The following is a 23,559-nucleotide window of genomic DNA, read 5'->3' as shown; positions in this document are numbered from 1 at the left end:
GCTGAAAATACGACAACAAGTCTTTATCCACATCAACCTCTACCACATCCCCTCCAAGATACTCCATAGAATCGTCATACGATAACCATTTTCCCCCGAAATGAAGTAACAGGGTTATAAGATCAGTCATAATCTGATACAAATCAAATGTACAGAAATTCAGTAAAGATACCAAGCATCCAAACACAAAAGCATAACATGCATACATGACATGCAAACAATTAAAAGGGAGAAAAAAAACTTAAATCGCTGCTCAACAAATCAACAAATACGAGAAATTTATCCACCAACAGTAACAAAAACCCTAAACCGATCAACAAAATCCAGAACGATAACTTGTACATGGAAGATTTTTCATACCTTGTCTGACACGTCAACCCAAGTAAGCCCACTGCACTTCCCTACTTGCGAAGCAGAAATGAAGCTAAGACCATGCTCTGTAATGCGAAACTCCGGTGTAAATCCTTCGTCCTGATACTCTATTACTTGCTCATAGTAATTTACATAAGAAACATGAACTAAATCATGTCTATAATAGGGTTGAAGTTACGTAGTGTTGGCTGGTTTCACGAAGAAGATGAAGAGGAGTTAGAAGATCAAAGGTCAAGGCTTATTAGGGGTTTTAATTCGATTTTCTGCCTTTTATATTTTCAATTTTTGTAATGACAAAACTACCTTTGGCCACGTCATGACCCTTGACGGAATTCCTGCCACTTCCACGAATTTGGTAACGGTGACAACCTCGAGGTTGTGTTTGCAAAAGAAAATACCACATGTACCACATGTACCACATCGCAAATCGGTCAAACCACATGGTATTTTTTTTTATAATTAACCCTACAATTTATTGATGGTTGAATTTCAGATTAATACAAAACCGACTGCAATTTCAAAATTTCTCCACTTTTTAAGAAAACAAATTTAAATGAAAAATCAAAGCATTATATTCATTTGGGTCCCCAAACTAAAACTTCACAATCAATACCCTAAACTATCAAAATCATCAATCAAGTCCCTAAATTGAGTAAAAATCATCAATTAATTCTCTATCCTATTCTAAAATTAGAAACTGTGATCTCTATATTGGTTCAAACTGGGTTTGGGAAAGAGAGTCTGAAACTGTTCAAACAATTGATTTTCGATGAAACCTCAATTGATGATTTTTGTTTAGAATGAGGACTTCATTTATAATTTTTGGTTAGTTCAAGGACCTAATTAATGATTTTGATAGTCTAAGATGCTAATTGATTTTGAAGTTTTAGTTTAAGAAGTCGAATGACCAAAAATCAAAGAGAAGTGAATAGCTAAATATCTGTAATAATTAAATGGATTGTGCAATCGAGTTGTAACAAGTTCCGTTAGAAGTACAAAATATCAATGTGCATTTACAAAAATGAAAATTTATATCAGAGAATTGCAACTTTCTTGCAGCCTAACTAAGTAATGTGATAGATTAAAGCTGTTGATGAAGGATCCCGCCACCTCCAAGCCAATTTTGGGGGTTTGAATAGAATAATACTACAAATCCTTCTTTCTTATGCCTGTGGGAACTCCATAGCACACTGGAGAAGCTCCAATCAAATAGGGAAGTCTACAAGCTTCACGAGCTCGACTCATGAACGATCCAATCTTTGGTTTGTGATTACAGAAATTCATTAACGAATCACTACTTGCACAGTTTTCAGCTTCTTTCTTCTTTTCAACTTTCTTCTTGCTTTTACCTTTCCGGTCCCTCAAGTTCATGGCCTCGAATTCTTTTGCTAGTGAATTGCATTGAGCGCAATCTATGGAAGCACAAGATCGTTCTTTTAACCAGGCATCCAGCATTGCCTTCCCGAATCGGTCAATATCCTTGTCTGTCACCTCCCAAAGGTTTGCAATTATGATTGGAGAACCAGCAAGAAGGTAGGAAAGGGGAGTACCTTGTGGAATATAACTTCCATTTAATGTCAGGGCACCACTACTGCATCCCATTAGAAGAGTAGCAGCACAGTTTTCCAGTTTCTGGATTTCTTGCTGTGAAATGTATTGTGCTCCTGTGCAAACAAGTGACCAATATCATCTCAACGAAATATTGGAAACCGATATCATTTATACGAAAATAAAAAACAATCATAGTTTACCACTTCCATGGCCAAAATATAAGAAAAGGTCATGGCTTTTTAAGGCTAAAGACAGTTCTTCAGCTGTGGGAGCAGATCCAGCTTTCCCCTGTATCAATAAAAAAAAATTTATCATTTCAAAGAACATGTAAATGAAAGTGATCTAACACCACATATACTTATTGCAAAGAAACTTATAGCCTAAGGTTCCAAAACTTTCCTGGTTTTTACACATTTAATCCCTCATCTTTATTTTTACATAGAGAGCCCTTAATCATTCATTTATAAACATACACATTAACCCCTGGATCATAAACCTATACATTTATAAATGATCACAAGATCAATACAAAATTAAATATCAGCGGATTCAATGTGTGAAAACAGCAAAATTCAAAAGCCTCAAGATGCTTTAATCCAATTAAAAGTCCTCCAGAATCTCAAAAGAAAAGGAAAGAGAAACTACCATAATACTTGGTACTTGCATCAAAACGTGTCATCTTTTTCCTGCCCAAAAGGGTGAAAAGGGATAACTTACCTCAAGGTTTTGATCTCTGAACCAGTTCTCGAACTCAACTTGCGTGCTGCTTAGATCACCACTTGGATTTAACAAGTAGAATGCATCTAGGGGATCTATGAGAGGAAAGGCGGCAACTATGTTTCCGACTTGATCTTGATGTTTGCAGCTTCTATCAAGTGTCAGGAAGATGCTGCCAACAGAAGGCATTCGATAGACCTCCTGATTTCTGAGTACAGGCAAATTCTCCCATGGAATCATCTGCATATAGACATTGGTTTGGTCAGCTCAGATGACACTAAATTATTGGGAGGAAAATGAATGGCAAATCTAATCCTGCCTTTCCAAAAAAAACACAAGACTTATTTCTCTTGCAAGTTGCAACAATAGCACAATTCCAGAATTCAGGGCTCCTTTCCTCTAATTTATCTGCTTAAAGTCCTTGTCTGGGAGATTGTTTACTGACTTTTGTCTTCTGACCGGTCGTTTCCTGTTACTCTATATAGGGTAAATAATTTATTACTCCCTAGGATTGTGTGAATTATTACACTACTTAATCTCTCTATTTTCAAAAATACATTTTTGAATCCTTGGGTTTTGTTAATCAACTCTGTAGTTGTGGTGAAGCTCTTAGCCTAGTGGTTGAGAGCTTACCTATGCCTTGGGAGGTCATGGGTTCGAATCACATCCGGGTCTGGTGGGGATTTTTCTTTCTTCTTTAATGTAAGCGCATTGCGCAACTTTTAAAAAAAAAAAAAACAACTCTGTAGTCTTATATCCAACATTCTGTTAGTCAATGCTTTTATGGTCAAAAGGTAGAAGATTTCGAATGAGAAACTTCATCAGGAAACACAAATTCAGAATCACCTATTCCCTTTATTAACCAAAGTTTGTTCAGATCCACCTTTCCTCAACATACTAAACCGTTGAGAACCCACCTATCCTGAGCGAAACCTTTCCTATGTTAATGGTTAAGTTTGTTTAGGATGGAAAATTTGAAATTCCACCTACTGAGTATAGTTCTGCCTACTTCAAAGCTTATCCACCATGCTAAGATTGGTTTTTTTCTTTTTCTTTTCTTTTCGGGAAAAAACAACTAAACCAATTCCAGCCTCTATCCTTTGCTAAACATGAAATCTACAACATTATACTAAATCAGGTAAAATATTGAGCGATTGAACCAAAAGCAGATAAGTCTCAGAATATGAACCAAAATAGTTGAAGTTTTCAAATATGATTAAGGATAGAAGAGAAAATTCGGGAGAAGCATACCTGCACCTCACTATCCAGCACCAGAATTAAAGGTTCTCTATTTACAAAGTCCTCTTCAAGTTCATTCACAGCTTCGTATATCAGTTGGATGGCCAAGTCGGAAAGTTTTTGAGCTCCAGTTTCTTTAACTAATGTCTCACACATTTCTTCTTCAGAATATGCACCTTTACCAATGAAGCAACCTTTTCTTGACAATAGTAAGTCAAAAATAAATGCTTCTCCATCTAATGCATACCTTCCTCCTCCAAGAATAACCTTGAGAATACTTTCACTTACATCCAGTTTACATTTAGATTTCAGATTGCTCACCAACTTCTTCTGTACAGAGTCTAGATGCTTAAAGTTGGATAATTCTCCTAGAAGTACATACCTCCAAGGACCGAACCACACGTCTTCTAATTTCCTGGATCATGAAGGGATGATATCTCTTAAGCACCAAGCAAATCAGATCTCAAAACCAGGTATCTCATATCTAGCTAGCATCAAGGTACATAAATGTATCAAGATGTCATATTTAGCCTGCTATAGCAGGCTTAAGAGCCATGAATACAAGCAGAACAAATAAAGAGCATATTAAACTTTAGAAGAGCTTAATTATTTAGAACAAGACATGAGGTCTGAAGTACGAATGGTGACGTGTGGTTAATAGTAGCATGCTATCCATTATCATGGCAAGAGCTTGTATAACTCATAGAAATATATATATATATATATATATATATATATATGAAAATTAGGAGGTGTTTAGAAACTAAACAAAGGCCTAACTCACCCTGAAAGGTACCTTACAGGGGAAGGATTGCCTCCCGTCTATAAAGAGCCATATAGCTCTCTCATATACCGATGTGGATATTCAACAGAAACCTTAGTATCATATTAAGCATTCAATAAGTTATGTTGAGTCAAGACAACCACCTCAGCAGATAACCAAGTTGAGAATCCAGAGTCTTTCTCCTCAGCCACCATAAAGTTCTATTTTCTTTTGTGTCCTCCAAAGGAGAGATTGATGAAGATGAGTAATTCTCCTCCAGTATAAATCTAAACATAGGAGCAACTTCATCAATGAAAGCGGAACTCCAAGGACAGTGCCAACTTTTACCCAACACATTGCCCTCTGGAAATTCTCCAGAGCCATAGTTTGCTGCCTCTTCCTCTGAAACTTCTGAGAATTTGAATCAAGTACGACATAGCTTATGTATAAAAATATAAAGTGGACTCCATCAAATACATATATATATATATATATATATATATATATATATATATATATATATATAAAGTGGACATATAAAACTTGTAATTCCAACACTTAATATCTTATGCAAAGTACCTTCTGAAATTAAATCCAGTGGCAGAAGTATCACAAGAGGTTGGCTCTTAAAGCTCAAACGTGATAACAGCATCCACGCATGAACAGGTGAAGGATATGACAGTAGTTCTTGCAGTAAAGCCGCACAGGAACCTCCAATCAAACTTATGCATATGATTGTGGTGCAAGGAATATTGGAAAAAAATTCTGTCACAAAATGTTCCAGATCTTCGACAGACTTGGGTGCAAGCCTGCATCAGAAAAAGAAAGAAAATGAAAAGGTGTTTTACATCATAGAAACTCAGAGTAGGAAAACGTGGCGGCTGAAACCTTGGCAAGCTGCATGATTCTGCACCTTTCAATGTTGAGCTCGTCAACTTTGAGCCCTGAAAGTACAACCTTAAACTATGAAAGGACAGTGTTCCGTTGATATGAAGATATAATTGTTTTAACATGATAATGTAAAAGAATATGCTTCAGACTTCCTTTTAAAAATTATGTAATTCCCACCTCCAAGAAACTGAATGAATATAACCCAGAAAAGAAAGAAAAAATATCAAGTTCTTTCTAAAAAAGCATACTGAGTACTGTTGACAAATTTACAGATACTGAACGTGAATAAGCTTCATGAAAGCAGAAGTGGAAGCTAAAATTTTTCACATATGAGAACAAAAATACCTAAGAAAGAAAGAACAAAATCTTGAATAAGTAGCCTATAATATTATCTCCCTCCTCAACAATACAACCTACTTTTTACCTTCCCCCCATCTGCAACCCTTTAATAGAGTTACATATATTGGTGGAAAACTAACACAAAAGGTACAATGCATCCTATAAAAGTACCTCGTACCTTGTTCTTAACTGTCTCACAATGTTTCCCCATCTCTAGACAACAAAGGAAACCACTATTGACTTTGCTCCACTCATTACCGTTGCATAAATCTTTTTTCTTGAAATAACAATACATTAAACTGATTTGAAATTTCATTGAGCTATACCAGCTCTGTTTTTTTAAAAAGACATGGAATGAAGCAATAATATCTCAAAATTAACCCAAAAAATAATGAAAAATAAATCATATTCAATCAAAATTATAATTACCTGTCACCCTGAAAGATCTACCAAGATCTATTGTTTACTTTAGAGAGCATAAAACCAAAGAGGGTGAAACAACAAAAAGCGAAATATACCTGATCGACGGTAAGGTGTTCAGCTTTACATTTTCCAGTGGCACTTGAAAAGAACTGGTATGTAAGATGAGTACCAAGGGAAGCCTGATGAAAATATGAAGCCCAGTGGCCTTCAGAGAGAACTTTGCAGTGAGATGGCAAAGAAAAAAGCTCACTTGAGGAAGAAAGAGTATAAATAACAGAAATTAATCTGGAAACCTGTTGATTTGACGATTAAAAGAAAATATCAAAAATCCAAATGCCAGGTTCGAGAAAACAAGAAATTCAATTCTATATTCAGTTGAGACAGATTTTTGAGTCTACAAGATGCACAATCAGATCTACATGAATCCATGCAAATATTTGAAGTTTATCCCGAAGGCCAAGAGCTCAACACTGAATGCGCAGCTGTATCAGCATCCCCAACATCATATCCAACACAACTTTATGCGAGTACACTTCAGATCAAAATGCAATAAGATCTAGTTCACAACCAAGTATGGAAATGCTCAACGCTCATACATCATAATTGTTTAAAGGGATACTTTGATAGACTAAAATATGATCGTAAAACTACATTTAATTCCCCCAATAAATCCAGCAAATCAATTAAACCCTCATGAGTTTCCGAATCCAGACTTCATGAACCATTTGGAAGGAGCAATTTGTCATAGCAATTCAGTGTATCCATATCGTGCTGCACCAGTAATGCAAATCCATATCATCAATTTCCAAGGATTCTGTTTCCATTGTTGGAGATATCAAAGCGCTAATAAGTTTTGACAGTCTACATTGATATAAAACAACTACCTGCCTAGCCCTAACAATCCAATGAAAAGGATTTCTTTTTGACTTGGTTCATTGTTTTTTCACTAATTTCAGCTAAGTAAATGAAAATATTCTTAAACTACTTTCAATTGATCTGTTTTAATTTTAATTTCTATGAAAACAAAAGAAACTGTTTATACCCCAAATAGGAATTGAGCTATCATGTTAAAACCAACTTCAATTAACCTATACATGAATTGTTCAACAAATCAATCAAAAGAACAATCTCTAAAGGTACAACAATCTCAACATCAAGTTCATTAAAACACATTAAGCATTCAGTAAAGTGCACCGCATAAAGTCACCAAATTCTTTGCAAGGAATCTAAAATCACAATGAATGTATATGTGTGTGTATATATATAAAACATATGAAATCAAGATATGTGCTGGGAAATACTAGAACAGTAGAACTAATTACAAAGAAATATCGTCCTATAGGAAAGAAAGAAAAGTTTAACCTTCTGGAAAAGTACAGGAATCTCGCGGCAAAGAACAAAGGCTAACATCAACCACGAGACTATTTTTTCTAATTGCACACTGGACAGATCACAGCAGGTGGTCCTGGTGCAGAACAAATCATGAAAGAAAACATAGTCAATTCTTATGAGATAATTCAATTATTGCTATGTATATATTTTCTCATGAAAGAAAACATAGTCAATTCTTAGGAGCGGCCTCTTGCCAAATAAATTGGTAAAGGAAGGCTTGCCCCCAGTACACCCTTGTGGTGGGACCCCTCCCCGGACCCTCGCTCAGCGGGGACGCGTAGTGCGACCGGGCCGCCCTTTTTTTTAGACATATTAGTTTCCATTACAATTCTACATGTAATCCGTTAGAGACCTAGAATTGTGTGCAATGAAAGACAAACATGCAGACTAGATTTAACAGGCATGTCAATGGTGGGAGAATACCTGTTGTCTTTGGACTGGTAATTCTTCAAAGAGAACCAGCAAATATTGTAAAGTAAAGTCGCACGCTCAATGGCAAATACATCCCCAGCAAACTCCCTCCCAACCAAATCAAGCAAGAAGGTGAATGAAACAGGAGAATCAGTTTGAGTGAATGGGTTCCGGCTGACTAAAACAGAGACACTGTGCAGAATATTTTCATGTGCTTCGTGGATCTGACCATGAAGTTCGAGACATTTCCCTGAAAATTACATCATAAAATTTTGAACAGAATTAAAATGGAAGCTAAGCTGCAAGTATACATACAAATAAGTGCTAATTTCTTTTAAATTGAGATATTGAACTTCAATCCAATCAGTAAGTTACTTTATTTTTTCCTATGCCTAATTGTTTTGTGCAGTTCAGATGTCAGCAGAATCAACTGGCAGAAACAAGGCTTAACAGGTGAGTCAAATTGGAAAGAGTAAAATATATAAATTTTTATAGGGTATCACAAATTAGTCCTCTCAAACTGACCAAGCCAAAAAGAAGATTTACAAAGGTAGAATGGAATGTAGCATTTACAGCAGTTAAAGATTCAGTTGCAGCAATACCTCTGCCACTTAAAACCCTCAGGCACAGCTGCCTTCTGAGAAGCTCCCATTTCATATGTATGAAATTGATAAGTGATCCAGACTGTTTAACTTCCCCAGCGAGACAAAACCAGCACTTCATGTTGTTGCAAATACATGCAACTCCAGACCCAAGATTGACTGTTTTGCTTCTCATCTCTGAGACAGACTTCCCCCTGTTGATAGTATCAGATGAACCATACTCATGATTGCCATTTAAATGTTTTGAGAGGCCAAGTTGCACCTCATCAAAACTGTTTGCACTTTGGCTTTGAGAAGAACGATATCTAGAACGAGTTAATCTCGTGTTACACTCGGTTATTGAAGTTTGCTCCTTTAATAAACATCTCGCAGCATTCTTAGTCTGTCTGCATTTTCTGTCTTTCATTCTTGCATTTGCCTCAGGCTTTGTGGGAACAAAAGCGACAATATCTGGTTGAGTTGAGGCAGAACATGCACAATTTTTTCTATCCTCAACTTCTTGAGGACAACTTACAGAGTTTCTCCATTCAGGAAGAATCAGCTTGTAAAGTGATGATTTATACAAACTTTCAGCAGGAGATAATCTCTGCATTGAAACATTCCTTGTTTCAAGAAAAATACGATTTCGATATAAATCAGCAAGTTGCATATCAACATTGACTTCCAGCATCAGTCTGCACTTTAGGCAAGAAAAAGTGGTAATGCTGTCTGCTAGTATCTGTTTGGCCTTTTGAAGTTCTTTTTCTGATAGATCCCATGACCTTTTCTTACGATATAGTTTTCCTACATTATAACACAAGTCAGCTTCAAATCATTTCCATCCAAGTAATAGATTATGAAGGCAGGCACCAGCAAACTGGATTTTATACCTAAAACAGTAGAGAAAGCAACTATAAATGGTGACAAGCTTTGTTGGCAGGATAAGTCTTTTCCCCAAATTAAGAAAGTTTCGGCCTCGCCTCCGTTTCCGATTATTTCATGAATAACTCCCACCTGCATATGCATGAGCATACCAAAAACTTATTCATAAGCCATATAGAGTACATATGAAATTTTAGATCAGAAGCTTACTAGTCAAAGGTAACACAACCTGCAGAGTGCTCTCAAGGTAACATTGGAGTACTTTCCATGGACTAAGATAACAGACTTCCCCATCAAATGAATTTCCATTAGAGCACCACAGTTCACGAGCAATTGATTTATTTACTAGTAGATTGTGAAGACCAGATGTAAGCTTTTCTGTAGGATCCTCAGATTCAACGTGCTGTCCAATTCGTTGCTTAACAGAATATGTAAATTTCTCTTGAAGCAGTTTAGTACGCAATCGATGGGCTTCTTTCGCGTAAGAAAGAGCCTGTAAAGGATAAACTTAATTGGAAACTCAGATATCCAAAGCTAGCAGAAAGACATGCATACATTCAGATAAAGCTAAAGGAATTGACATCCCATATCCATGATGACCATGTATACATCAAAACTAGGAAAAAGCAATGGAAATTAATGCAGACTAACCAAAGTCAAGGTGGCATCAATCACTTCTACATCACAAAAGTATAAAATCCAGTTCCATTCCCTATTGACTTGCAGATTCATCACACGGAAAACTATGTGACTCGATTTAAAGTGGAAAGAGAAAAAAACTATAGTCAGACTGGTGATTTGGTCTGCCGTGAAGATTATGGTTGTGGAATCTTTTTATCATTTGAAATATATTGTAGAAACAGATGTTTGTACTGTGTTGGAATTGTCGGTTCGTTGCATCAAGCTTTCAAGAGCTTCTAATAATAGTAAAAAAAAAAAGGGCGGCCCGGTCGCACTACGCGTCCCCGCTGAGCGAGGGTCCGGGGAGGGGTCCCACCACAAGGGTGTACTGGGAGCAAGAATAAAAATTTCTAACTAGAAGAAAATGCTAATATATAGCCAATTTTATCCGTATAGAAAAAGGACTGGTTCTACGATAAAAAGGGCGGCCCGGTGCACTACGTGTCCCCGCTGAGCGAGGGTCCGGGGAGGGGTCCCACCACAAGGGTGTACTGCGGGCAAGCCTTCCCCTGCCAATTTATTTGGCAAGAGGCCGCTCCTAAGACTCGAACCCGTGACCTCTTGGTCACACGACAACAACGTTTACCGTTGCGCCAAGGCTCGCCCTCGACTAGTTCTACGATACTTCTGCAAAATATATATTAAGCGAATTATCCAAATTTAATGAGTATATTCTTCAAAGGATCAAATTATCATCATGAAAAAGAAGTCAAAATTTAACTAATATTTAAAAAGAAATGAAGAGTTTTCATGCAGGTTACCTCAAATAGATATCCAGTTGCAATGAGTTTTTCACTCAAATCATAGTAAAGGCATCCAGCAAAGAATACAGAATCACTGGTCAAGGGTGCCTAAAAACAATAAAGATGGACCAATGATTTCACGCCAAATATAGGATTAATAGATTGATGAGGAGGGTTCTAAGAAAGATCTTACCTTTGAGATGAGTTCAGAAGCGATGCGTTTAACATCATCAACTGTGATATCCAATGGAAAAGAATTTCCATGATTGCAAGAGCCAGATGGAATACTTGTAAATAAATATGAAAAGTTCTGTTGAAACCCAACCAATGAAGGCAGGGATACATTTAAACACTGCATCCAAAAATCAGTGGACTTGACTTGTTCACCAAATTCATTTGCAAAGTTATTCAGTAACTCATCATACACAGGTGCAATACACAGTGCGTGACTAAGCCTTCTACTCTCCCACAAGATGGATAAGAACTTCTCCACCGGCAAACTTTTTCTTTTGTATATTATAGTAATCACTTTGTATATTTCATAATGGAACTCCATAGAACCCTGAATAGATACAATAATGAGGGAACAAGCTACAAAAATGTCACTGATGATGGCCAAGATAACACAACTAGATGATGATGTTACCTTTACTGCTAATAAATCAACTATATTATACAGGAATGACACAGTAGTTTCTGGTATGCTGTCATCATTTGAAACTAGAATGCTCAACCATAAATTCACGGAAGCTTTAATGTCTTGAAGAATTTGCTGCTTGCAGAAAACAATAAAGACAATAGGAAACACTTAATACTTCATTTTCATTCTCATATAAATATTTCAAGCTAGGAAGCACCGCCACTTCTAGGAGGTTAACATACGAGTGTCGTACACTCCTGACACTCTGAAACTCCAAGGACACGCACCCGACACTCCAAAATAAGTGTCCCCTCTTTCTTTTTTTTTTAATATGGGAACACGGCTTCCCCCGAATCATTTCGGGACTAAGGCTTTGTTGTTGTTGTTGTATGGGAACACGGCTTCTGAGTTAATTAAGTAGAACATAGGGTTTTTTTTTTAACAATTTTACAAAAAAAAGAGGGGTTGATATATATAAAAATAAAAATAAAACCCCAATAAAAAAATAAATCAAAATCTAAAGAAGCAACCGCCCCTTTTTTGGTAGTTTAAATAGTTTGAAATATTAAATGTTTTTTTAGATGAAACAATGACTTGTTATGAATGTTATTTATGATCTACTGTATATATTACACACACACAAATTTCGGGTGTGCCCACTGTAACCGTGTCTCACATTATTTAAAAATGTCGCTTGCCGCACCCGCACAGGTACAAGTGCCCGTGTCAGTGCTTCCTAGGTTTCAAGTAAATGGCACAATAACCTTGAAAATTTAGTTAATCACAGAGACAGCCTTATATAATCAACAACCTTTGAGTTCGGTTCACTTTCTTGGGTGCACAATGCACGTAAGCCATATGCCACAGCCAATTGTTGACAAGTTGGACTTCCACCATTACATTTCTCACCATTCTGTTTCAATGACTATCTCATGTAAGACAAATATCTTTCTAACTCTGCCGAGAGTGAAGTGTTCTTTGTTTGAAGAGACAAGCAAAAGATTTGACAAAGAAACTTCAAAAGTCCTGAATAAACTCACAATTATAGATATTACTTCTGACAGACACTGAATGCAGTCTACCAAACCATCAAATCCACAGGCCCTCAAGGCCTGTCCTTTCTTTAGTAAGATTCTTGATCTCTCTATGTGACAATTTGGGGTAACATATGCATCTCGTAAAAGGACATCTATTATTTCAATTTGCATTCTCCGGCATAATTCAGGGAACCTATTTTCCATTTCCTCATAAGCAAGAAGCTCCTATAACAGTTTGAAAAAGAAAAGTTAGGGAAAAGAAAGAATCAAAGTGACAGTGACGACGCAGAGGAAAACTCGTGTATTTGAAAAGAAAAAGAGGGTGAAAATGAATAACATCAAAAGAAAGCCTTCACAAAAGGCCAAAACCTGCTGTAAAATTTTGCTGATTGTCCTCTTCGACAATTTCTGAGAAGATGTCAACAAATGATACAAGCCTGGAACTTTATCTTCCACTTCCAAGTTCTTATGACGTTTGCATTCTATCTGCAAATAAATAAACAATTAGACTCCAAAAGGAGCAAATCCTCTGGAAGGAAGTTGAAGATGCTCAAGTACTACCTTTACCCACTGCTTCACAAGTGGCACAGGACCTGGAAGCCTTCTAAATAAATCCTCAGCAATTGACCAATTCTCAAGACTTCTTACAATTATCTTTTCCAGCTTGAGACTGCTACACTTAGAGAGCACATGCACATCCAAAAGAAAAGCAGTCCTTGTACATGTTTCCATAACAAAATCTAGAATACCATTTTCTGTAACATCACTGGTTAGCCCATTGGACTTGTTCATAAACATTTGACAAAGAAGCACAGTGCAAGTCCAGGATGCTCTGCAAGATAACTTTAATGCCTTTGAAGCCTGAAAAATATAAATAACCAACAAAAGAAGGCTTTATTGCAAAAGCATAAAACAGTAAAGGGCGGCCCGGTCGCACTACGCATCCCCGCTGAGCGAGGGTCCGGGGAGGGGTCCCACCACAAGGGTGTACTGGGGGCAAGCCTTCCCCTGCCAATTTATTTGGCAAGAGGCCGCTCCTAAGACTCGAACCCGTGACCTCTTGGTCACACGACAACAACGTTTACCGTTGCGCCAAGGCTCGCCCTCTAAAAGCATAAAACAGTACATTAATATTATTTTAACAGTGACATTACAGAAAGGGGTAATCAGTAAGTGTAAAGTATCCATAAATTTGCATAACTTAAAATAATAACAATAAGAAAAAAACCTTCACCCTAATATGAATAATTAATATAATCTTGGTTAAAGTCCAAAAATAAAGACCCTTATGCTTTCACTTTTTGTCAAACTGGTACTTGTAAAAGAAACTTTTGTCCAAAAGGTGACTCCGGTTTTGGTTGCATCCAGGAGATGACTGAGGTTTTTCGCCTACTAAAATCAAGGACCTCAAAATCAAAATGAGTGTTGACGACTTCAAAATTGAAAAATTCAAAGACTTGATGATATCCTAAGCAACTTTAATTCTTCAATTTTTTAATTTTGAGGTCATTTAGGTGTTGTTTTGTGAGGAGAGAGAAAATGAATGTTTAGAGAGAGAAAGCTCCGAAAATTATGATCTTGGGAAATAAAAAAAATTGATTTCATAGTAAATGTGGTAGTTTTCCATTTTAAGGTAGTTAACTGTCATTTTTATGAGTCATAATTCCATTTCTTACGAATCCCTATGCATGGCTTTTCAAAAACTTTATTTTCATAATACATGGAAGCTAATATGATCACATTGTCCGTCCTAAATGTTCTTCACAGAGGAATGTTAAATTAGATTCAGACCTGAAGCATTTCATATGATAAATTGTTGCAGTTATGACGAAATCATGATCAAGGAAAAAGAAGTATGACATACAAAGGAATCAAACGCTGATAAAAAAAAGTTCCTTTCAAATAAAAGGGTACCTCACTTATTTGATTATCTCTGTACAAATAAACACCAAGCTTGTAAAGAGAGGAAAGTATATACTTCAGCCCCTGGGGCTGAATCCATTCACTGGAAATAATGTGCTTTATTAGATGAATGCTCTTCTGAAAAGAAAAATGTTAAACCAATTAACTATGTTTAACATTTAAAACCATGTGGATAACTTTACACTGGACTCCACAAAATTATAGACCAAGACAGGCAACCTGCAATTGAAGCTTTGTCCTGATGAATAAAGTGAAGGCAGCAACAGCTATACTAATAACCATGTTGCTTTCAACAAATTCACTCCCCTCCCTTTCAGATGCTGTGCTGCACGCTTATACACGAAAATTTCAAAACATGCTTGATAGCACAGGTTAATGATATGTGTCAAATCAATTTCCAGCTGCAAACATGAGTAAGCCTGATAACAAACTCATTGCACCTACGAATTATAGTTAAGAAATCAATAATTACAGCTCAGAATCACTTTTTGGGACAAACCATCAAGCATTTATGCTTTAAAATGGAAGCAAGATTTTTTTTTAAAGATATTTGTAAGTCAGAATTAAGCAGTAAACACACTTCCAAATCTTATTTATATCACATGTCAATATTTATTGTTTCAGACTTCAGGGTTTTATGCATGAACATTATGCACACTCCAACAAAAAAAAAATTAAAAAAAAAGGTTGACATGGCATTTAGTAAATTAAATAAAGCACAGCACAGCACTAGAATTTACTTGATAGATAAGCAGCTGAAGCTATATAATCATGCGTAAACAAAGAAGCAATGAAATAGTATAGTCAATTTACCTGTACAAAAATAGGAAAACATCAAGAAACTGATCAAACACTTCTCTGATGCTAAAAAATAAGGCAGAAGTAGAAGCAACACCATTTGCAGAAGCAATTTGTTTTTTCTCTAAGTTTACTAGTTCAGAGAGGGGCTGACACAAGAACTTCAATGCATTAAAATATACCAGCAAATAAACCCTTCTACTCTTCTGCGTGCAAGCCAATGGGGTTTCAACTCTGCATGACAAGCAGTTGTCCTTGCATACATCAAAAAAGTAACTTTTTAATGAACCAAGCAGAGGTGCTAAATTGCCTACTATAACTCCATCGGAAAGCAAAAAACTAGCTGCAGGCTCATCCTTTGCACTTCTAGAGGATGTGAAATCCCCTGTTCTGGACTTAACAGTACAATCAGTAAAAGCCAACCCAATGGCATAAAGCCTGAGAATCATATTCAATGGTTCCATAGCCTGCAAAACAAATTGATTTAAAATAAAACAGATAGGTGTCTTCATTTAATTAACTATACATATATAAAAAAAAAAGTACCTATGCAAATGATTCAAAGATGATACCTGATAAAAGCCAAAAGCCAAATCATTTAAATGTTCAGCAACACTGCTACAGAGAATTGAGCTTTCTGTTTGACATTTGTTGGCACAATAAGATACAAGTTGAATAAATTCTATTCCCTGATTTTGTTCTTTAACCTGCCACAGAAATTTTGTTTCAAACAGAGCACATGTTTGCTTTTGGAATAACTACTAAAGAGGATATATTTAAGGTCAAAAGTAACAAATTTTCTATTTGAACTTTCACAGTAATTAATCAAGATTTTCTAGTGGATCAGGTGATCAGCTCCATAAGAGCATCATCAATGTCTAAAGAAAGAAGCTTTCTGCAACATCTTTTCTGATATTTTAACTGAAAAGAACTCTAAAAAATGTCAATCAATTGAGAATTTGACTTTTATTCTAGATACAGCAACGAATAAGGTGAAAGCATAATGTCGTGATGAAAGCTACTCATCTTAACCAAGAACAAAAAATGTTTAAATGGCAAAGAAGAAAATAGCAGCAGCCACTTGAAGGGCAAGGCACCGGCGTATCCACATTCTTAAGTGTAATTTAGTTGCTTCAGTACTTTGACCTTTACTAAGAAAAGCATATAATCTAGGTCTAAAGTATAATGTTTTCTTTCAGGTGTTTTTAAATATTTTAACTAAAAAATTTGAAAAGGTTAATCATGTGATAATTTTGAGTTTATTTCTAGAGCCAGCAAGATAAAAGGTGGAAGTACAGTGTAATAGTAAACATCTTTCCCAAAAAGCAAAAATGCTTACAACAACAACAACACAGCAGCAGCAAAACTTGAAGGGCAAGGTACCAATTCATCCTTATCCTTACATGATTTGAATATAGTTGCATCAGTAATTCAATCTCCACTAAAATACAAATTCAAGGATAAGAATGCTAAAGATAGTACTCTGAATGAGAATGAAATTTGACACTTAGATTCAACAAAAGAAAATCCCAAAAATTAGAAAACAATAAACAGTTGGAACCTACAACTTAACTTCAATGCATACTAACATCTAAGACTTACACTGCAAGCCGAGTAACATAACTTTGAACAGAAACTTTATGGTGGAATCTCATTGTTACCGAGGAAAATGACTGTAAATAAGAATATTGCAGTTCTTATTTCTTATAATAGCATTTTCCCAACAAGAGTATCGAAGTCCTGCTATGTAAGCCACAAATATCAAGGTTCGCATAATTAAGTCATTTGCAACCTTACTTAAAACAGTTTGTCATTTAGGTATTCACAACTACAAGAGGATCCTCTGCACAACATGTAACAGTTTTCAGATGTTCATGCACTTTCTCTTACAACATTAGTTAAATTGAAACACACTTTCAAATTGCTCCAAAGGTTAATCAGTTCATAGCCAATAGTTTCACAAACGATAAGGAAGAAGAAGTCATTATCTAGGGTCTTCATGATAGATCTGTTGATTTACCTTGCACTTGGAGGCCAGGAAGTCCAAGACGCATTTTAATATACCTATAATATATGAAAGTCTGCCATCATGAAGCAAGAACAAAGTGGAACATATCTGGTGGGCAAACTGCAATCAAAGCACAAATTAAAAAAAGACTGAAAAAATAAAAAAGACCCTTGCCCTTTAACTTTAAAAGTCCCAAAGAAATTACCTTGTACATTTGATCTTTCAAAGATGACTCGGCATACTCCTTCAATGAGATCTCACAGAAAGCATGCACTAAATCTCCATTGCAATTGATTAGCTCTCCAACCAAAAATAGAGTGCTCTTTCGCAGGTATGTCAGGAGCACTCTATGCAACTTCTCATACACATTTGCATCTAACACCCTAAAATATATTTAGAAAGAAATATACTATCAATAAACTTAATATTCCAAGTCCAACTTACTATGCAACCTCATACAGATAAAAAGGTGGATTTGTTCATCGATTTATTCAATCAAAATCTAACAGGCATGGAAGGTATTTTAAAACCTTTGAGGTGCAATGAGAAGAATTACACAAAACATAATATCAATTGCTATATTTATTTCTAAAACAGTAAATCTTCAATAAAACGATGAGCAAAACAAGCATTGCATTTGTTAAAGTACTAATGTTATACTTGGTGGAAGGGAAAGTGAAAAGGAAAAATTCAGAAAAGGAAGTACTAAGATTTTGAATTCCGCAATTTAGTTTTCTTATTTGAAGCAAGGAATTGTTTTCTGTATTTATCATTCACATAGGACTAAGCTTCCAGTAACTCTTCCAATTTCAGAAAATACTTCATTCCCACATCATCAAAGCTCTAATCCTGCAAATTTCAGTTAGTTCGCAAAGAAATTTAAAGATCCCAAACCCAAAAAATCTTTTTGAATCAACAGCTGAACTCCCCAATAGGAAATAAAAAAAAATAAAAAAATAAGCGTGATACCGTTTTAATTTCAGGTCAGTATCATGTTTGTGTGTTTCAGTAGTTCATTGTTTTTCTTCCATTTTCAATTCAAAATAAGGGAATCTATGGGAGTCTACACTCCTACAAATAAAAACGGTATCAGGCTCATTTTTTATTTTTTATTTTCTATTTCCTATTGGGGAGTTCGGCTGTCGATTTAAAGAGATTTTTTGGGTTTAGGATCTTTAAATTTCTTTGTATTTTGAGGAAAACAAAAGCAGCTATGGAAAAACTAACTGGAATTTGCAGGATTAGAGCTTTGATGATGTGGGAATGAAGTATTTTTTGAAATTGGAAGAGTTGCTGGAAGCTTAGTCCTATTTGAATAGTAAGGGAATCTATGGGAGTCTACACTCCTAGAAATAGTCTGCTTAACGAACTTTCCAGTTATAAACCACAAAGAATACGAAATCTTATAGCAAAGTCCAGGCAGTTAGAACTACACGCCGTTCTATATTGCTCACTATCCCAAAATTATATAATTTAGAAATCAAATTCCCTTTCCTATTTTTGTTGTCCCCGTCCCCGTCCCCGTCCCCGTCCCCGCACGCAACATGAGAGATGAATTCCACACACCTGAACCATTGTTTAACCTCCTCTACCAGCGCAAGAACTCTCCTATAATCGCTGCCTTCCTTGCTGTTCCCCAATGCAACACACTTCACTATGGCCACCACCACCTCTACCAAAAACTTTGCAAACTCAGTATCCCCAATCTTGAGTGGGCCCGGTAAAAAGTCTCCAAAAATCCCTTTTTTCTTTCTCTCCTTTTCTCCCATATCAAAATCCCTGAGCCTCTCCAAAACCCCAAACCCCTCATTTTCTGCTTCCTTATACAATCCCCAAGCCTCCAAGCAATAAATCAACCTCAACCTATGCAAACTCATCTTGTAGAGTTCACAGGAGAGCTCTGAAGCTACCAGTTCCAAACATTCTATACAGAGTCTATACGTATCAAAGAGTTGTACAGCAAGTGTCGGAGTTGCCTTGCTTTCATGGCAGTGTAATTTCGAAAGATCAGATAGGCGTTTTGGTATGATAGAAAGGGAGCGATTGAGAAAGGGAAGGAACTGTTTAGCCAGAGACCGTTTCAGGGTCTGTATTTGAGTTTGGTTTAGGGGTTTGGGTTTATTGGGATTTCTAAGGTCGGCGAAGAGAATTAGGTAATCGGAGAAGATGGAGAAGATGGGCGTGGAGGTGGATGTTTCGAGTTTAGAAATTAGATCGGGTTCAGTGAGGGAAGCCATGAAAGAAAATCAGAGAGAGAGAGAGAGAAATGGAAATCAGCGAGTGAAGTTTGTTTGCTCTTTCTTTTCTTTAAGGCGGGAAGAAGCCCGGTTAGGGATTTTTTCAAAGCTGTGTGAAGTGAATTACGTATCGACTTTTCAACAATAACAATTCACCAAAACAATACAATGGAGTTGAGTTGAGATTTTCTTTTTTTTTTTTTTTAATATTATATATTTATAGATTTTTCAGTCCTCCATTTATTTTGCGGTTAAAGTGCAAAAATACCATAATGTTTTGGGTTATGAGCAATTTTACCTCTAACGTCTAAAATGTTGTAATTTTATCCTAATGTTAGAAGCCAAGAGCAATTTTACCCCTAATATTGATAAATTGAATCAATTTGAGAAATAATTCATCAAACCGTCTTCTCGGTCATGAATCTTGTCATCTACACTTTGACACGTGCGACATTTTATCAGTAACAAATTACAAACATATGTTGAGATGTAAAAAAAATAAAAAAAATATATTGTTTTGTACGAATTGGACAAAAAAAATCAAAAAATTCACCGAATTTATAAATATTAATCTACAATTCTATTATTAAAATATAAAAAACATAAAATCTTTTTTTAGAACGAATTGATACACAATTTGTGCAGAATAGTGAACTAAAATATCTGTGTTTTATAATATGGATAAAATTGACTCAAATTATCAACGTTAAAGATAAAATTACTCATGACACAAAATGTTATGGTATTTTTACATTTTAACCCTTTATTTTGAGGTATGCTTAATCTTATTAAATCAAATTTAATTCATTCTCTTCAATTTTTTCTCCGTTTTCTCCCTTCTTTCTTCTCTACTAATTCAAGCGAATGTCCGGTTTTCTTTTATTATTAATTATTTCTCATCATGTTCCTATTTTTCTGTTGGATTTCTATTTCAATTTGGTGTATTTATTTTCCAATTAACAAAGTAATGTCATCTATCTATACAATATACTAAATTTGTAGACAGATTTTTCATGTGTCACTTATATGTTTGCGGATATGGCAAATGCAGGGAAATCATATTATCTTTGAGTTTTTTTTAATTGCTCATCTCTCTCCACTCAATTTACGGTTTATTATATATGGTTTTGCATTATCTAACCTCCTTTGTATATGCATATGCTACTCTCACATTTAACAAATTTAAATATTGCAGATGCTTTCTCCTTTCTTATGTTCAGTTTACTTCTCTCGTGGGCTTCTCTCTTCTCCTTCCTATTTCATGGCCTGCAAGATTCCAATTTAATTTCTTATCTTTAGCTTTGTTGCATTAATATGTAATTAATTTTGTTATTCTTTTGCTATTCTACATGGGTTTTAATTGTATGTATGTTTTTGCTTATTTTTTGTGCTTATGTGTTGCAATATATTCCCCTTTTACAATTTCCTCTAATCTCTTTCTGAGACGGGTGATCTATACAATATACTAAATCTGTAGACAGATTTTCCATGTGTCACTTCTAAAGTATATGTTTGCTGATGTGTCAAATGCAGGGAAATCATATTATCTTTGAGTTTTTTTTTTACTGCTCATCTCTCTCCAACTTCTCTCTCCACTCAATTTACGGTTTATTATATGTGGTTTTGCATTATCTAACCTCCTTTGTATGTGCATATGCTACTCTGACATTTAACAAATTTAAATATTACAGATGTTTTCTCCTTTCTTATGTTCAGTTTACTTCTCTCATGGGCTTCTCTCTTCTCCTTCCTATTTCATGGCCTGTAAGATTTCAATTTAATTTCTTATCTTTATATTCCATTATATCAAACATTTTTTTCAAAAATTTTAAATAAAAATTTGCATAATTGATTTAGTAAATACTTGCTTCCCCCATAAAATAAAATAAAAAAGCTTTTCGTGCAAAGCACGGGTATACTGCTAGTTTTTAACTATATACGTAATAATGGAGTTGTAATGTCATTTCCTCTTTTTTTTACAAATTAAAAATAATATTTTTTAATTACATTTACTTTTAATATCTACATATATTATAAAACAGTAACAATTAAATTAAGATGTTACATCTCCTTCTTTTACACATTAAAAAAATAATATTTTTAATTACATTTTCTTTTATACTTTTAATTAAAAAAAATCTATCAATGAATCTTATCGATAGTCTCTCTCGTGAAATCTATGCATCCCTCTTTATCATGTACTCTTTTTAATCTCATCAAATCAAATTAAACTCTTTCCATTCACTGCCATTTTCTTCTCCGTTTTTTTTTTTTTCTTTTTTCTTATCTACAAATTCAGAGAATGTCTGATTCTTTTTTGTTGTTAATTTTTTCCTTATTTTTCTCTTGAATTTCCATTTCGATTTGGTGTAATTGATTTTTAATCAGCAAGGTAATACAATCTCCAACCATATACTCCATTTTACCTACTCTAACTTCTTCTTCTTCTTCTTCTTTGAAGAAGTTGACTTTTCAAAGTGAAAAATACTATGTGGCATGTCACTCTTTTAACGGTGTCAAGACATTTTCCTTGATTCTGCTAACGACGTAAACTAAATGATTTGTTTTGGGGCAAAAAAACTCATAGGTACCGATTTGCGTAAACGTGAAACCACAGGTTTTTTTCTAAATTAACCTTACATATTATAAAAATAGTAACAATGGACCTGAGGTGTCATTTTCTCCTTTTTTACAGATTAAGAAAATAATATTTTTAATTTGTTTACTTATATTGATATCTTGCAAATTTTCCTTCGTCGGAAAGCGTCCTTGTGAGGCGTCCTTGTGATCGGGCGGGGACACTCCGATGCCAAAGTAAGTAGTATTCTTAGAGCGAATAAATAATAAGCACGAAGTATAGTTTTAGAATAATGTAACTCAATGCCTCGAGGTGTGGCTACTTATACTGGGATTATTGAACCATCGAATTAGTAACTAGAAAGCCCTTTATTTAATGCTCCTTTAATGTAAGATTGTTACATTATTTATGTCTGGTTGTTAGCTCATTTATTGAGTTGTTCTAGTCATTAATGATGTCAAATTCCCTTTAGAAATCGGCGTTGGCATCCTTAAGCTGATCAAGGCTGGATGGCGGATCTTCCATTTTTTACGGTTGTGGACCTCATAAAGGCATTTGGCTTTTACGAGACGTATCTGTATGTTAAGGTCTTTTCGAGGCATATGGCTTCATTCACACGTTATCTAGCCGGCGGACCTCAGCTAACGATGAGGTTTAAATTCTCTTTGGTCCTTTGATTATGAGGATCTTTATAGATTTTCCCCTATATAATATTTGGATGTTATCAGAAGCCCCCCCCAAAGTATCAATTAGATGGCTTCCGACAAGTCCACTTATCCAGGCCATAGGAATAGTGACAGGTGTCTCTTGAAAGCTTAGACCCCTATGTGATGACGTCACGCGACCTATAAAAGCCATATTTCTCTCTTTCGCGGGTTTCTTTACCCGTTGCTTCTAATATTTTCCTATGCACTTCATCTTCTTCAGCAAGTTTCTGCAATCCAAGGTTTCAGTATTCTTTCTCGTCTCCGATTTGTCCATATAAGTTCCGTTTTCCATTAACTTCCTTACATTTTGATTTTCTTCGTCTTTGTCCCTTGCTGTTCTTCATCTGTATGGGTTCTAGTTCTCATATTGTAGGTTCTAGTTCTAGCACGTCTGAGAGAACTATATATTTAGAAGTAGAACCTAGGCTAGAAACTTCAACAATCCCAAAAGTTGTACAATCAAAACCTGTAGATTTAAAAACCAAAGTGCCTCCTGTTTTGATAACTCCAGTTGTCACGATGGTGGTGTCGAACCCAGTTTCCGGTGATGGGGATGAAGTTAGTTCTTCGACCCCCAATATGAAGGAGAAAGGCCCCAAGATGGAGGTTACTTCTTCAAAGGTAAACTTTGGCAAATTGGTTTCGC

At 35.5% G+C, this 23,559-nt stretch overlaps 1 protein-coding gene across 5 annotated transcripts; it reads right to left on the bottom strand.

Moving 5' to 3' along the window:
- Positions 1 to 1,310: 1,310 nt before the first annotated feature.
- On the bottom strand, positions 1,311 to 19,741 carry LOC136226314 (separase). 5 transcript variants are annotated; one of them, XM_066014718.1, is made up of 28 exons: positions 18,958 to 19,741; positions 17,597 to 17,774; positions 17,404 to 17,511; positions 15,956 to 16,090; positions 15,399 to 15,850; positions 14,805 to 14,910; positions 14,577 to 14,702; positions 13,224 to 13,523; positions 13,032 to 13,148; positions 12,666 to 12,887; positions 12,437 to 12,538; positions 11,632 to 11,757; positions 11,179 to 11,547; positions 11,004 to 11,093; positions 9,791 to 10,054; positions 9,570 to 9,693; positions 8,701 to 9,483; positions 8,111 to 8,348; positions 7,658 to 7,760; positions 6,391 to 6,588; positions 5,531 to 5,586; positions 5,222 to 5,451; positions 4,807 to 5,053; positions 3,892 to 4,294; positions 2,641 to 2,880; positions 2,124 to 2,211; positions 1,923 to 2,036; positions 1,311 to 1,856 (listed from the first exon to the last, which is right to left on the bottom strand). In XM_066014718.1, the coding sequence occupies exons 1-28, from the start codon at positions 19,626 to 19,628 to the stop codon at positions 1,519 to 1,521; spliced, it is 6,528 nt and encodes a 2,175-aa protein (XP_065870790.1). In that variant the 5' UTR covers positions 19,629 to 19,741; the 3' UTR covers positions 1,311 to 1,518. The 5 variants fall into 5 exon arrangements, with proteins under 5 accessions (XP_065870790.1, XP_065870787.1, XP_065870789.1 ...); XM_066014715.1 differs by having other exon boundaries at positions 1,311 to 2,036; XM_066014717.1 differs by having other exon boundaries at positions 1,311 to 2,036; positions 4,807 to 5,044.
- Between the last annotated feature and the right edge of the window lie 3,818 nt (positions 19,742 to 23,559).

The sequence above is a fragment of the Euphorbia lathyris genome, chromosome 4 (assembly GCF_963576675.1).
Source record: "Euphorbia lathyris chromosome 4, ddEupLath1.1, whole genome shotgun sequence".
Taxonomy (NCBI): Eukaryota; Viridiplantae; Streptophyta; class Magnoliopsida; order Malpighiales; family Euphorbiaceae; genus Euphorbia; species Euphorbia lathyris.
Note: the sequence above shows the minus strand (reverse complement) of the source record. Positions and strands in the feature narration are given on the sequence as shown.